Source organism: Penicillium vulpinum (assembly GCF_028829585.1).
Source record: "Penicillium vulpinum strain IBT 29486 chromosome Unknown utg000002l_segment0_segment0, whole genome shotgun sequence".
Lineage (NCBI taxonomy): Eukaryota > Fungi > Ascomycota > Eurotiomycetes > Eurotiales > Aspergillaceae > Penicillium > Penicillium vulpinum.
In genome coordinates this window covers 1,120,686-1,136,316 of record NW_026643242.1, presented here as the reverse complement: position 1 = coordinate 1,136,316, position 15,631 = coordinate 1,120,686, and the positions used below count along the sequence as shown (strand labels likewise).

At 49.7% G+C, this 15,631-nt stretch overlaps 6 protein-coding genes across 6 annotated transcripts; 3 read left to right on the top strand and 3 right to left on the bottom strand.

The window, feature by feature from the left end:
• Positions 1-6: 6 nt before the first annotated feature.
• N7479_003514 (uncharacterized protein) lies at positions 7-1,491 on the bottom strand (the record flags this gene model as incomplete). The annotated part of the gene is made up of 1 exon (XM_057251211.1): positions 7-1,491. One exon carries the CDS (start codon positions 1,489-1,491, stop codon positions 7-9), a length of 1,485 nt encoding a protein of 494 aa, XP_057110536.1.
• Positions 1,492-3,690: 2,199 nt separating this feature from the next.
• Positions 3,691-4,833, top strand: spp2 (spliceosome ATPase-activating subunit SPP2; the record flags this gene model as incomplete). The annotated part of the gene is made up of 1 exon (XM_057251210.1): positions 3,691-4,833. One exon carries the CDS (start codon positions 3,691-3,693, stop codon positions 4,831-4,833), a length of 1,143 nt encoding a protein of 380 aa, XP_057110535.1.
• Positions 4,834-4,919: 86 nt separating this feature from the next.
• Positions 4,920-5,306, top strand: N7479_003512 (uncharacterized protein; the record flags this gene model as incomplete). Its single annotated transcript, XM_057251209.1, has 1 exon — positions 4,920-5,306. The coding sequence occupies one exon, from the start codon at positions 4,920-4,922 to the stop codon at positions 5,304-5,306; it is 387 nt and encodes a 128-aa protein (XP_057110534.1).
• Positions 5,307-5,575: 269 nt separating this feature from the next.
• On the bottom strand, positions 5,576-8,609 carry N7479_003511 (U3 snoRNA-associated protein UTP13; the record flags this gene model as incomplete). Its single annotated transcript, XM_057251208.1, has 3 exons — positions 5,576-8,292; positions 8,345-8,372; positions 8,436-8,609. 3 exons carry the CDS (start codon positions 8,607-8,609, stop codon positions 5,576-5,578), a joined length of 2,919 nt encoding a protein of 972 aa, XP_057110533.1.
• A 331-nt stretch (positions 8,610-8,940) lies between these two features.
• N7479_003510 (uncharacterized protein) lies at positions 8,941-11,857 on the top strand (the record flags this gene model as incomplete). Its single annotated transcript, XM_057251207.1, has 4 exons — positions 8,941-8,976; positions 9,218-9,574; positions 9,635-9,870; positions 9,925-11,857. The coding sequence occupies 4 exons, from the start codon at positions 8,941-8,943 to the stop codon at positions 11,855-11,857; spliced, it is 2,562 nt and encodes an 853-aa protein (XP_057110532.1).
• A 1,851-nt stretch (positions 11,858-13,708) lies between these two features.
• N7479_003509 (ubiquitin carboxyl-terminal hydrolase family protein) lies at positions 13,709-15,597 on the bottom strand (the record flags this gene model as incomplete). The annotated part of the gene is made up of 2 exons (XM_057251206.1): positions 13,709-14,874; positions 14,934-15,597. 2 exons carry the CDS (start codon positions 15,595-15,597, stop codon positions 13,709-13,711), a joined length of 1,830 nt encoding a protein of 609 aa, XP_057110531.1.
• Positions 15,598-15,631: the final 34 nt, after the last annotated feature.

The window sequence follows — 15,631 nt, the reverse complement described above, 5'->3', positions numbered from 1 at the left end:
GGATATCTACCACGTGGGAGAAATATAATAATTCCTCCAACGACTCTCCGTCTCAGCATCTTTGAAAGTATCAATTGTACCTTCTACCCCATCCGGCCCAACAGACCAGACGCCATCTTCAACCAGCTTGCGCCAACAATCCAACAAACGCTCCAGCCGCTGAGGGCGGTAGTAGTTACCACCAAAAGGCTTGAATCCATGCTGAAAGAGTCCTGAAAAACTGTCCCTATCAACAAGCTCCCCATCGCTTTTTCGTGCGCCTACCTTCCTATCATAGCCAGCATTGACGGTAAACGGGAGAAACAGCTGAAATCCATCCTCGGCCATATCATCCCATTTTCTATCCACTGCTGTAGTATATAGACCCGCAGAGATATGAGAGGGTGTATGCGTATCAGTAGACGATGAATAGAAATCCTCCATTAATACCCATGGACTTGTAAATCTCGTAAGCTCGATAGGACGCTGGTATCCGGTATCGGCGGGGAAAAGGCACACTGGCGGTACGGTATACTGGGAAAGGGGCAATGCGGTGAATGTCTGTAGCGCCACAAACCCAGATAAGTCAGCTGGGGGCAGGAGAAGGCCTGGAGCGATATATTGGAACGAGGGTCGTCTCGCGCGTGATAGAAATGAACGCGTAAAGCAAGGATCGAGCACCGAGGCGGCGTCTAGGACGCTTAATGCGACCAGTGGCTCTAGATTATCCGTATCAGTCCTGGAACCGGAACTGATTAGTGATGGTGGGTTTGGTAGCTGCGAGATGCGTGTCTCGATAGCCTGACACAACCGATCCCACGCGTCAACACACGTAGTAATCTGGGCTTCGCTATAGGGCCGCCACTCCCAGGGCCCGATCTTCTCGAATTCGAATAGCGCTGGCTCTTCATGAGGCGCAGCCACGACTTTTCCGATATTAATCATGTCAATCCAGTGGGAGAGCACTGTCTCGAATGGGTTCCAAACGTCTGGATGATCCTTGACTGGAAACCCGAAGCCCCAGTCATCAGTATGCATAAATATCGCGACGCGATGGTGGCGTTGGTGGTAGATAACACCCCCATTACTGTCATCGGTTGATAAGGCCACATAGCACAAGCGCAGCATACTGTCAACCGGCTGGTCTTCAAGATCAGCTTCAACTTCCGCAAAAAGTGATTGTGGCCAATTGAGTGCCGATGCGAAAATAGAGAGTGGCGTTTCGCCAAAATCTTCCCAAGGAGGTATTATAGCGTTGTCAAGGAAAGCCACCACCGACGGATCAAGTCTTGGACGAATAGCCTCAGCTTCAGCACCGTGGACCGTGAAAAAGTTGGTGCTGTTGCTATTCAGAGTTGCCAGTGGACGGCCTTCAGCGAGCCAAGCATATTGTATCAGGTAGTTGTATAGAGCCACACATCGTGAGTAATCCATTCCTTCGACATCCTCTCGTGGAGGGTTATCTGGCCTGACAAGCAAGCCGGTGATGTCCGGAAGTTGAGAAACATCCATTGCCATGAAATCAGGGTGTGTGGCTGTCAAAGGGGTCAATACCACAGCCTCTATTCAGACGATGTGCAAATAACTGAATTTATGAAGTGTTGAACGTGTTGAGGCTGGTTTTGAAGAGGCCGGGAAGTCAGCTTTGAATCCTTCCAGCTACTACTGGACCCCAGTTTACCCCGCTCTCAGGTGATCAATCGATATTAGTAGAAGAACTGGACTATGACCCACTTCCTAGTGTAGTTGGTCAATAGTCTGCTCCTAGTCTTCGTTTGACACCTTCAAATGTTGTTTCAAGATCGAAATCTATTTCTCCGTGTCTGCCATGGTTGGGCCTCGAGATCTATCATGGAGCTTTCAACGGTGTTCATAGTCTGATCTGCCCTGTTATCCTAAATGTTAGTAGCCGCTAGGAATTGGGAGTCTGGTCAGATTAGGGCGGAATTACCAAGACCCATTTTGAGGGAGAGATAATTGGTGTATGTGAAACAGGTCAACCCTGTAAGTGGTCAGGAACGATGTCTATGACTACAGAGCCAATTGGATATCTGTGGCGGTTAGTCAATTATATGTAACAGAATCATTTTTCGCTTAGATACTGAGTAGTGTTACGAGCCAGGTCTTTAATAATGAAAGAGTGCATTAAACTAGAAAAGCAAAAAAGAAGAAGAAGAAGAAGAAGAGAGAGAGAGAGAAATAAAGAGAGAGAGATCCTGGGGTTCTTATACTTGGAGGATCTCACATGCAAGCAAACTCCCTCCTTCCAGATTAGGCTTAGCACTTTTGAACAAAGAAATAGCAACCTTGGAAGCAACAATCCCTGACATGTGAAAACATGTGATAACAGCCAGATCGTGACATTTAGGACTATCAGTTGAAAAATACCGGTCATGTTTACAGCACATGTTTACAGTCATTCTCTAAATCGGCTTGGCCGATAAACACTGAATAACTTTTTGCGGGACCGCCAACTCCTTGGCGCCGATCATTAATCGACCGGCGCTTAACTTAAGTGCGCCGAAAAATGCTGCTTACGGTATATTGTCATTTTGAAAGAAATCAAAGCATAAAGCTGTGGACATTATATGATGGAGATTGGTAGGAAATCATAGCTTTCAGTAACACGATAAGCCTTAATCGAAGGCTAATATTTTTCACGTTCACTGTCTATAGGGAAACAAAAAGGCATTTTACTACGGCCCTTACTTTGAGGCTCACCCAATAGATGAACTACGCTAGGGCCTTGGCAATGGGGTTCGCGACTTACTTAGTCTATGCGTATCCCGTAGACAGCGGTTGGTTCTCTGCGATAGCATGAAGTGTGCCCGAATTGAAATTATGACACCGCTCAATATTATAAGGGCAGGGTGATAACCAGTCCAGCCCTAGAGAAGGCAGTGTTCCTTGCGTGTCAGCAGTATGGTGCCAGCGTAGTCTTCTCATAAGCTTAGCGGCGCGGTGCATTGTCGATAGGGGTGTTAGTATAATTCTAGCATGTTCGTTACGTGTTAGCAGTACGGTGTCAGCGTGGTATTCTCATCCATAGCCTATAGGCGTAGCGGCGCGGATCGTTATCGATAGGAGTACCTAAAGGGTGAGGCAATTTCTCATAAGACAGGATCATATCCTAGAGTCAAGATATTGCAGACGCGTCGATAACGCGTCGGTAGTAGGAGGCACACGTTCTAGTCATATCTCCCGAATAACATCACGATGCCAGCGTATCATGACGATCAAAATTCGTAGCGAGATAAGGGGTAGCAGTCTTAGCCAGTTTACCAATGAGATTATAAGCCTTAATGCAATGGCTGTCTAAGCTAAGCCGTCCCCAAGTTGGGTTTTGGAGAAGCTTAGCTCAAATGATGATCAGTGGTGCTCACGGGATGATCAGGTGATGCACAGTGAGCAGCTCAGTTGTAATGGGTCAGGGACATGCTCAGTTTTACTGAGGTCAGTGATCAAAAAGCGGCAGGGGTGAGCACTAAAACGGAAAGGGAAAGGTTTCGACTGCCAGGCGGTACATATGTACAAAGTAGAGTTGCAGCCCTCGAGCGTGGCTTGGATTACCGCTGTCCATACAAATCTGTGTATTTAGCCGCGCTTCCAATTTTGCCACCGCCCATGAGGTCGCTCTCAAGTATCAATTGCGCCTCGAGCTCTCTCTCCCTACTAAGCACTCCATTTGTTTCAAACTAAGATACCATCGCCATGTCTTCGCGCGACCACAGTAAGGGGGGACAACCGCTGTCCAAACCAATCTCTCTATCTTTGTCCAGTTCAAATGGTCCCCCGAAAAAGACTGGTTTCAACATCCAATCCTCAAATCGTGGCCGTTCCACAAATTCCCCAGCAAACGGCCGGTCACTGCCTCGGAGACCTCACCAGCTCGATTACCACGATGACTCTGACTCTGACGAGGCCCCTCCGGCCCACGAGGAAATCTCAGGGTTCGACACTCTCACGGGTGCCGCCATTACCGCAGATGGACAGGCAGTTGAAGACACAAATAAGCCACTGATCATTCCCGTTACGAGCAAGAACAACTGGCGCGACCGGGCGGGTGTTAATGTGAAGAAAGGCAAGAAGAATCTGCTGCCTAGCGAAGTGCAGGCTATGCAGGAAGCGCAAAAGAACGGACAAGCAGCCCCCGGGGAGTCTACAGTGGAGACATCTACACCCAGTATGGCGTACGGGTTGAGCTTTGCACAGCAGTCCACAGACCAGGCAGAGAAAGGCGCGGTAGTGGACAAAGACCAGGCCATGCCTGATGCGAAACCCGTCGAGACCAAGCCCCTCACCGACGACCAGATTGCCATGCAAGCGCTGATTCGCGAAACTACCGGCGAAGTGGAACGGAGATCAGACCTTGTGATTGAGTCTGCTAAGCATAGAGATGAAGAAGCACCAGTCCAATACAACGAGCTCGGATCTTTCCGAACAGATGTGGCATCCCGACCTGATCCTGCTAATTTGGACGCCTACAATGCCATCCCCGTTGAGGAATTCGGTGCTGCGCTGCTACGAGGAATGGGCTGGAAGGATGGTCAATCTATTGGACGAGGCAACTACAGCAGTGCCACAGCTGCAGAGAAGGCGAAAAACCCTCGTGTCCCAGAACGACGACCTGTGTTCCTCGGTATTGGTGCAAAGGATTCATCCGGCGGCAAAGGAGCGGAAGCTGAGTTCGGAGCTTGGGGAAAAGCGGCTATGCGCAAGGCATCGAGGAAGCAAGGGGAGGATAACGACAAGGCTGAGGGTGTTTACATGCCTATCATGATGCGGAATAAGAAAACTGGCGAGCAGCTCACCGAAGAGGAACTCGCTGCTCTACAAAAAGGAGGCCAAGTCTAAGCCTCCCAAGGAAGACGATTGGCGTGAGCGACGGGATCGTAACCTTGAGAAGAGCGGTCGAGACAGGGAATACCGCAAACGCGACTATGACGACGAGGGGGATCGTTCTAGCCGGAAGACTGGGTCCTCGCGACGTGACCGCAGTCGGTCTAGTGGCCGCCAATCTTCTAGCCGCTCCTCTCGATATGATGACGATGATGATAAAAGCAGACGCGACGACCGTTCCTATCGTGATCGAGACCACGATCGGGATCGCCGCCGAGACCGTGATGATGATAAGGACGATCGAAGGAGAGATGGAGATCGGGAACGGGACAGGGACCGCAGCCATCGATCTCGAGATGACAGATACAGCAGCTCGCGGCACTCGTCTCACTCCTCTCGGAGTGACCGAGATCGTGATCGTGATCGTGACTCTCGTCGGAGTCGTCGCGATGATTAGAGGCCGGATGTTTTGGTTATGTTTTGGTTAGCGGGGTTGAAAGACATTGACGCCTTTGTACATGACAAATTGCTGCTTCTTTAGGAGCTACATATTGACTCCTAGTTATTTTACCACGAGATTCAGCCAAATAAAGATACCCTGAACAATCAAAATATATGGCTTTAGCCAAAGAACAATTTCCATGATACACTGTTCAATTCTATAAAGAGATGGCTTTTATCCTTCCCACCCATGGTACTCCAAGAACGAAAGCGCCAAATTCAATGTACAAACAGGGTAAAAGACTATAAAGCCAGACTATGCTTCCAACATAACAACGTCCTTCTCATGCTCTTCCTCGTCACTGACATCGCCCACAGTCAAATCACGTAGTGCACCAAGTCCAACACCACCATCCATCTCACCGAGAACCCACTCCACTAGGTAACTGTCATCGACCAGCTCCTCAACTCGGCGGTAGTGTCTCTCAGTGTATGCAGCCAATGCCTGTAGGATATCCTTCATACCAGCCGCGGCACGACCCTCTTTTCCGCGGACGGACTGGGTCGCAAGTTCCACGAATGTGGACGCAGGGTAGGAGCGGAACAGAGCATACAGGATGCGCTGTGACACACGCGAGGTGCGTGCATTAGTATTCCAGTCGCGGAGACGGAGCAGGAGAGTGCGCAGATTGGCAGGGTCCAAGTTCTGCAGGACTTCGTCAATGGACGGGTTACCGGACAGACTGGTTGCAGCAAGCTCGCGTTCCTCAGCCGGAAGGGTTGGGTCGTCTGCGGCGTTGATAGCGGAGGTGAAGAGCGAGAGCAGTCTACCGGGGTGGTTAAGTTGCAGGGCCAGGGTGATGGCTTCGCGGTAGGCACCTGCACGGATGTAGTTCTGCAGCTCTTGGTCCTGTTCGACGCGAGCAGAGCTGGCGTTGACAGCGGCTGTGTAGGTGGCTGATGTAGTATCAGTCCAGAATGTCACTGTTGCGTCGGCAGAGCCGGAGGCAATGGCGTAGGGAGTAGTGTTGAGCTTGGAGGAGTGTTGCTTCACGTCTGCGCGTGAGCCGGATGGGAAGGGGCTGGCAAGCGCCCAGACCCGGTCGATGTGGTTGTCCAGGGTGGTTTCGAGCTCGCCTGTGTAAGGGGACCAGATCTTGACCAGACCGTCTGCGGCGGCAGAGGCGATAAGGGGGCGGTCCTGGATGGCGTTTTTGCGTGCTGTTGCAGCCTCTTCGTCATCCTCGTCATCGTCGGTTTGGTTGTTCGAGACCTGTGGAGGTGGGAGCCAGAGGACTTTGAGAACACTGTTGGTGTGGCCCTCGAAAGTCAAGAGACAGCTGTAGTCAGACAGACTCCACAGTTTGACGGTCTTATCACCCGAGCCTGTGACTGCTAGACCGCGGCTCGTGCTTGTCTTTGAATCTGAGTTGATGATCGGTGTGCCTTGCGGGGCGAATCGCACCGACCAAACACCTCGCTTGTGGCCACGGAGGACACCTACCGTCGAGCCTTCGTCGGCGGCCCAGATCTTCACTGTGCGGTCTTGTGATGCTGAGGCAAACAGTTCAGATGTAGAATCAATATCAATGGCATTAATATCCTTTTCGTGAGCCTTGCGAGTATACATTGCCTTGGGAGTGTGTGGCTTTTCTCCTGTCAGGGGAGCTAACTTGCTTGTATCCCATCGCTTGATTGTGCGATCTTGCGATCCAGTAATTAGGAATGCTGGTGGGTGGTTCACGGGGTCGTTATATGCGGCACTGCCAACAGGAGGTGGCACGCGCGGAAGGGCGATTGCTCCCAACGACTCGGCGTGGCCAGTGAAAATAGCAAAGCAAGTATAAGAGGATGTCTTCGGGTCAATACGCCAAAGACGGGCGGTATTGTCTTTAGCACCAGTTGCGAGCCAGTGTCCTGACCAGTCCGCATCAATGCAGATGATAATATCGTCGTGGCCTTCAAGGTGTGTGACATCAGCACCGAAGTATTCCTCTCCCTGAGTTGAGGGTCGGTCTTCTGAGGGAGTAACCGAAACTACACGAATACTTTCAGTGTTAGTGGCCAAAGCAAGCAGCGACCGATCAGGCCCAATGTAAGCCAGATCAATGATCTCGTCGTCATTTCCAGAAATGCGGCGGGTAACCGTCAATGGTTCCAAAGTTGACCCTGGCTTATAATCGGACAGCGACTCGAGCGAGTGGAGTCGGAGAGTCTGATCTGCATGGATAGTGAGGACGAAAGGCAAGCCAGCTGAATAATGGATAGCGACGACGCTTTCGAACTCCTCTCCAGCCTCCTGTTCCTCTGTGATCTCGCTTCCACGATTGCAGTCCCAGACTCGCAGTTTGCCATTTTCTCCACCAATAACACACAGCCCGCTATCCGCGATGAAAGCGGCGGCTTCCACGCTTTCTAAAACAGGAATGATTCTGCGAGTCTTCCAAGTACGCGCATCCCACACGATGACAGTCTTGTCTCGGCTGGCCGAGATCAATGCGTTCTCTGACGGTGAAAAGGACAAACTGCGGACAAGTGAAACATGTGACTCGAGCGACGCAATGGATTTTCTCTTGTGCAGATCCCACACACGCATTTTGCCATCTTCACTGCCAGATGCAAGGCGGAATCCAGCTGTAGAACCCGTACGGGTAGACTCCTCCATATCTTCATCATCATCCCCCGTAGCCTGTTGCTTAGACTTGTTCTTCTTAGATGACTTGGCATCACTATCGGCAGTAGGAACCTCGAAAAAGCAAAGCGCAGAAATAACACCACCATGACCGTGGAAAGTGTGAGTGACAAAACCGCCTCTAATGTCCCAAACCTTAATTGAGCCATCGGCACCACCAGTGGCAAGCAGTGTGCCAGTAGGGTCAACAGCAATGGTCACAACGGGAGCTGTGTGAGGCTTAAGGGTTCGGAGAAGTTTTGCTTCAATGGTCTGGGAAGTCTCGTCGAAAGTTGGGAGGCTGTAGATTCGCATGGACATCGAGCGCGAGCAGACAATGGCGTGTGAGGCGGAAGGCGTGACTAGGCGAATTGTCAGTGTTTTATTCTCACTTCCAGGATATACAATACTTACTGGCCAAACCTGTGACAATTTCTCCATCCTGCAACGTTCATGTGGTTAGCGCTTTGCAATTGACGAATACTTCAAGACCAAAAAAACATACCCCCTCCAGGCTAGCAAGCTGGTTACCAGTCTCCAAATCAACGATCAAGGCATCCTCTCCCACGCAGCTCAGCAAGATGCGCCCACTGGCATCCAGCGCTGTGCTACCACCGGTGTAAATGGGGCGGAGCGTGCGGGACGCCTCGAAAGTGGTTTTGACGATAGCTTTCGACATGACTCTATAATATCTCGGCGTAAAAAGGTAGAATTTAGCACGCCATTGGCCAGTCGAAGAGCCGTAGAGATTGAACGATCGCAAAAAACGGCAGCTCGAGCGGGCAACTTTTTTTGATGTTTGCACTGTTTGTTTGGTGATAAGATATGGCTCCTGCCTCAGGCCAAGTTTGGCCGCATGACCACATGTGCACCTTCAGCGGGCTTTCATCTGATTGTACTTCATCGCTTGTTACATAAATCTTTTTAAATCCAGAGGCTCTGACAGGTTTTACCAATGGTTCAATAAAAGGCGGCGTGGCTACAGTACTAGCCCAGCGATCTTGCACGATATGGGTCGACAGGCTTATTTGAACCGGCTCGCATTGGTAAGCTTCACCTTTTTACGCACGAACTTCCCCTATATTTGCAGTTGAGAAATCTTGGGTCTATGGATGTGGCGATGGATCACCCTTTATCTCGAGAATCCTGAAGACTTCTGAACACCAGTCACTACATGTCTCATTGTTTCTATGTGGATATACAACCCCATCCCAAACGCCTCTTCCTTACATGCCTAATTGAGCCTAGTTATAAACTAGGTAGTGCATAATATTGACTGATTGAAAGGGCCGGTCTCCATACGAAGCTCCCGACAATGCGGCGGTTGACCCCTCCAATCCAGTCCGACGGATCTCCAGTGTCCACGCGGACAATTATATGCAGCAATATGACACTCGAGGGCACCCTGTTAACCCCGAATCCAGAGCACTTGGGAAAGAACTCCGGAGGGCAAAAAACGACATCCTTTCAACAATGGGGATTGTCGTCAGTGGAGAAGACCGAAACTCTAGTATTCCCAATGAACAGCAAAAGATCAACCAGATTGCGAGTGAAAATGATTTTGGACTAGTGATAACAACTCTTGATCAACTGTTCATCTTTTTCGGTACCTGGTGGACCTCTTCAGTCACTGGTCGCGTACAGGTAAATGCAATATCGACTACTCTATATTGATTAGGCTGACATTCGGGACTTAATATTCAGACTTATCGGCATTATGCCCATTCCGCATTATTCAGTGTCATAAAGTCTGAGAGAGACACCATAGGGATTCTTAATTTCTATTTTTCTGGAATTCCTGCCTGGGCAATATCCAGTGGTTTGACGATAGCTCGTGAAACCCCACTGAAACGGGTGTTCGTCTTTCTTCGGGACTACGTTCAGTCTTTGACGGGCGACTCAATTGGCGTTCGTTCTCTTTTCGGGCTTCTATATACAGTGTGAGTATATTCATCGTCCATTCAAATTGACAAGACAACTAATTATGAGTAAAGGGCGCGAAATTCTGTGCTTATGTTGTCTATGGAGTTCTACATGTACTCCACACTCCAATCTCTTTCCCTTGTGTCTCCATATGGCATTCCTGGAGCGCATCTTCTGCTTCCCTTCAGCAGAGAATCCTTGCTACAACTGCCACCCTTGCCCGCCGATTTCTCTGCTCACTCACTGGGGACCTCACTCGTGCAGTTGCTGGCCTCCCCTGGTGTTTTAGTATTCCTTTATGGCTACTACTTGCGACCAGAGCTGGAGGAGCGTATCTATCGATTGATCAGGCGACACCTTCCAAAGCCAGCTCTTCCCGATGAACTCTCAGTCCGCGTTGCCTTCGAAGAAAACCTGATAGAGTGGGTAGTGCCTACCCTAGGCCGTAGATCAGACGAAGAATTACACCGCTCCAAACTCTCGCTATTTGAAGATGTCAAGTTCGAACTAGCCATTTTTCGAAGGTGGGTATCATCGTTCTTTGGACTGAGATCGAACCGATCAGCAGAGCAACAAGCTATCCAGTCCTTGAGAGACGAGAGGATTGAAAATCTACGCAATTCGATTGAGTTGTTGCAACATGAACTTGACGGAATCCAAGTTAATCTGATTGGCGAAGAAAGACCAAACAATCACCCACCTAGGCCGCCGGGGATCACCCCCGATGCCCAGGTTGCTGCTCTTGCATCACGAGAACAACCACGACCACAGGATGCAATAAGGCCCACGAATTTGACCCAAGCAGAATCAGTCATTGGGCTGAATCAAGTGCTTACAAATGAAGATCGTATGTCTCAATCGCCTGGAGAAATGAGCAGTGACTATTTCTCCGAGATAGCTACTGCGGGAAGAACGAGCCGTCTCTCGGCCAGTTCAACTCCGCAGGAGCAAACAACCCCTTTGCAAAATGATGAAGATTTTGCTACGGACCGTCATAACTCGCGATCCAACACTCTCTTTTCTCGCCCATCATCACCAGAAACATCACCTCCTACGTCGCCTCGCGTAAGAGCATCTTTGATTCACCAGAGCGCCGACGTCATCACGATGCAGCTTGAGTTGATGGGTCATCGGAACCGTCACCCGCAAATCCCATCTTCAAATATCCCTCGGCTGCATGCACCCGCAGGTAATGATGTGCCAGGATCAAATACAAACCCAGATGCCATGGACAGACGATCCATAGCCGAGTTCCTCGAGGCTCTGATTTTAAGTCAGGCCCAGCGCCAGCAGCAACAGCAGCAGCAACAGGAGCAACAGCCCGTAGCGGCAACAGATACAGACGACGTTTCAAGTGCCGGACCATCCAACATAACCCTTCAAGACTTTGGTGCCCCGGAAGTAGACCCTCAAATTCCGGCTCCAGAAACCCAGACCACCGACGCTCCAACTTTAGAGTCAACCGAGGAACGACTAGAGTCCGTTGTTCCAAACATTCTCCCAGATGGCGTGGAAGAACCAAATGACGAAGAGCCCCCAAATGAATCAAATCCTGTGGCAGATACGAACGATAATGAAGACACCCAATCCGACACCCTGGTCCAGCCAATTCTACCCTCTTCTCTTATGCCCGGACAACTGACAAACCCATTGTCGCAAGTCCATCGCGTCACCCTTCTTTCGGCATACCCAGTGGACTCCCTCGCATCTCATCTGGCTGCTGCAATCAGCGGCATCTTACTCGCGCCCCTTGAAGCCTACTATCTTCGCTCATTGACCCGATCCTGGATCATATCACACCCTTCCTCCCTTATCCGTCTCTCAGATGTCCACCCGTTGGGTCTTTGGTTTGGCGGAAGAACGTGGCCAGACATACTTGCCTATTCCGGCCGACTCATGCTGATGAGAGGGATGCAAGTTGCGATGAGAGCGGGGATTTGGGGCTTCCTGGTAGGCTCGACAATGAGGATAGGGCGGAAGTTCTGCGGTTGGGGAACCTTGTGATGAGTATCTATATGTTTGTTTTCGCCGCATCAATACCTATGTCGTTCTATAATGTGTATCTTAACTAGGCTAGATGAAACCTTTGTACCCCAACCACTTTTTCACCTGTACAGTATGCATTTCCGCAATTTTTGAGTCACACATCTAGCGTTATCTAGATCATTGATATAATATACCGTGACGGCACATGTTCGACAGCCGTTTCTTGCTTGTTTTATAGCCCTTGCCATTCCAAGGTTCTGGCTATAAGATACAAAGCTATCTGCTACATATGGAGGTTGTCTTTCTATGGCCATTATATTCTTCTCTTCGAGTGTAGCATTTGCGTGTTTCTTTTCATGATTTCCTTAACTTACCGTACAGTGGAAGATATTGAAAAACAAAACAAAAACAAAAATCCAATTTCGTCATTATTTGATTGTATGTTGAGTCTGTTCTCAAAGAGTAGAAACATAGAAGATGCAGAAGACAATAGCAAGTTCGAAGCGCAGGCCAACCGCTGAACTCGTTGCCGATGAAGACAATCCACATCGCCACAGCTGCTAGTATCAATCAATTAATCGCGAATTAAGCTCTTACAGTCTATTTTGTACTATGCAGGCACGTCATCCAACCGAAGCAAGAACTCGAAGGAACAACGCCAAGTGGGATCTCTCCTAGGGAGTATGCAGAGGCTGATTTGTAAAGAGTGTGGAGCCAGTCCATTCCTGCATCTCTTAAAACCCACAAGCCCTACCCCCCAAAACCCCCATATAAAAGAAATATGTGTAATGCGATAGATTGCACCCTGCATTCCGTCTTTCCACTCCCGCTCCCACTTCTCACTTCTCACTTTTTTCCTCCTATGCTCTGCATTCTCCCCTTGCTTCGGTTTCAATTGATGATTTAGCCCGCTGTTTGGCATGCTTGTTGATTGTGGCCGAGTTTCTCGTTCCCTGGCATCATTTATCGTCGTTAGCTAATACCCATCGTCTTCTACACCTAGGCTCATAGCTGCAAGCCCTATCGGTTGTTCGTCGTCGTCGTCCTCCTCAAGCCCTACATGTTGAACGCATGGAGTTAACCACGTAGCGAGTGGCCTACGGGTTGGATACGATCTTATTATGTCAATTTCCTTGATTCCGACTCTATCAAGTTGTCCCCACATCCTCACGCGATGCTCGGTGTAGAGTGGACATTGCATAAGAATATGCTTTGGTGCTTGCGATTCTTCGTCACAAATACACCGATCTGTCTCGGCTGCCTTGATCTTGAACAAGACGGACAAAGCTGTGGGAATAACTTGATAGAATTGAAATTATGGAAACTAACTATGATAAGATCGTGTCAAGTCCGCAGGCCACCCGCTACGTTACTATGTGGTGCTCGAGGAGGACAATGATGGTGAACTGATAGCCGTGGGTCTATGTACCTAGGTGTGGGAGATAATGGGTATTAGCCAATGGCGATAATTGAAGCTGTGAAATGAAAAACTCGGTTAAAGTCGATAAATATGTCCAACTGGCTAGGATAATAACACTACTAATTGACACTGAAGCGGGGAGGATGCAGTGGATAGGAGAGGAGAGTGAGAAGTGGAAATTGACAGATGAAGGCTAGAGAGTGCACTCTATCGCATTCATTATATATCTTATGTATAGTAATGGGCTGATTTCGCAATCTTTTACAAACTGGCATCTATGTACTCTCTGGGAGTGATCCCAACTCAGCGTTTGGCTTCGAGTTCTTGCTTCAGTTGGATGAAGCGCCCGCATAGTGACATGCAACTAGTTAGACTGCAACAGGCTAATTGAACATTAATTGAACATTAATTGATTGATCTCGGAACTCGTCAGATGTAACTACATCAGATCATGCACGCCCTTTTCCTTTGCTCCCTGGCACCTTGCGCCGCTCCCAGACCATGAGATACCCCTCGTGAGTGAACAGCGTCTCGCTTTGCGTGCTGTTGACGAACAAATCCTGGATCTCAAGCCACTCCGGGCCCTGCTGCTGCTTCTCCGTGGAACCGCCGTTTTTGGCGCGGGTGTTCTCGGCCTCCATGGCTTTATCATGAAGTTGTACAAGCCATGACACCTTCTTGCTGCCGCCACCTGCTCCGCTGGAGGAACCGCCGGCACCTGACGCAGAGTTAACGCCCTTATCCACAGCATCATCCATTTCACCCGGTGCCGCAATAGCGGGGTCGAGAATGATGTTTGCGACAAGATCGTAGAGGATTGGCTCGCCAGGTGACCAAACATTGGGATTTGGCTCAACATAGGGGGACATATCCAAGGAGTGCGGAGAGTCGTAAGTAACGATTGTTGGGTTTCGCTCAGAGACAAAGCGGTTCTTGCTGAAGCGCTTGATATGGAAGAAAAGGTAGGGAGGCAGAGGGTGAAGGAGACGGTGTCGGACACGTTGGGCCAGTTTCTCTGACGCTGTGTAGCCGTTGTATTTTTTCAAGAGGGTAGTCAAGTGAACCTGTGGGAGACTCGACACCCCACTGGTAGATTGGAAGAGGGGTGTGGGGGGTAGATCTAGTGTGAGGATGAGGAAAGGAGTGACCTGGCTATTGATCGTTGCAGATTCAGAGAATACTAATCGGGCATTTTGGGTATCGGAGTGAGCGGTGATAGCTTGGCTTTCGATCCGTACACGGCCCTGAAACGCTGCGTGAATAACACTTGTGGGTGTTGGTGAGGGCTTCTTGGACCCTCCCAAGGCGAGGTGCAGGGTATTTAGGAACCAAGACAAAAATTCCACGGGATCTGCCTGGTTGGTGAGAGTGAAACGCTTCGAGGATCGTACGGCAATCTCCTGTAGTAACTCGTGCGGAGACACATGTGACCGGAAAGCTTTAGGGTTCCATAGCTTGCGCACCAGCGTGCTGAAACGAAGAATTATCTCCGGTGTGCCAGGCGTGGGGAACTCGTGGAGGAGGAAAAAGTTCCGAATTGGCAAAACATGTGCCAGTAATTGAGCTACGACATTGACGTAGTCGTTGGCTTTGATGTTGTTCATGCCGACAAACCCTGGAAAGGAAGACAATTAGCTAAAAAGAAAGCTCCGACCCTGTGATATATTCTCTTACCTGGTCTGTACTTAGACCCAGAAAGGTCCCAGGCGTCATGCACTTCCTTATCAAGCTTCGCCACTTGACTTTTTGTGTAGTGCGGATCAACCACATACTTGATATCTTCCAAACTCTTGTTATTGACTTCATATCCTTCAGGCAAAACATAGACCTTCTTCGTGGCAATGTTGATGAAGACGTGGTGTCCAATTTCAAGGGCGTGAAAATATGCATGCGATTTAGGGCCACGACCCTGGAAGTATTTGCCGCATACGAGGCATGCGTATACATTGACGTTCGACAGACTGACGGAGCACAGCTTCTCGAAATCGAAATCCAGGATTTCGCGGTTGATCGTGTCGAGGTACAGGTCGCCGTAGCCTTCCATGGGAGCGCTTTGCCGCTTCGGAGCGCTGAGTACAGGCGCATCTTCGTCAATATCTGAGAGTCCAGAGAGATTTTGTTCACCCTCCTCAAGCTCCTCTCCTTCTATTTGCGCTGCTCCCTGAACATCCACAGCATTGCGACGGTCCTGTTTCAGCTCTTCGCCGCTCGTTCGGTCCGCGGGCACTGCGCCGTTGCGAGAATCGGGATCGTTGTCGTCCTCAACGCGCGCCTTTTTCGACATGGGTGAGCTAGAAAAGTCTTGCTCCAAGGGGAGCTCTGCGGGTCTTTTCGACATTGTGAGATGGGTTGGTTCGAAAAGTTGGTGATCA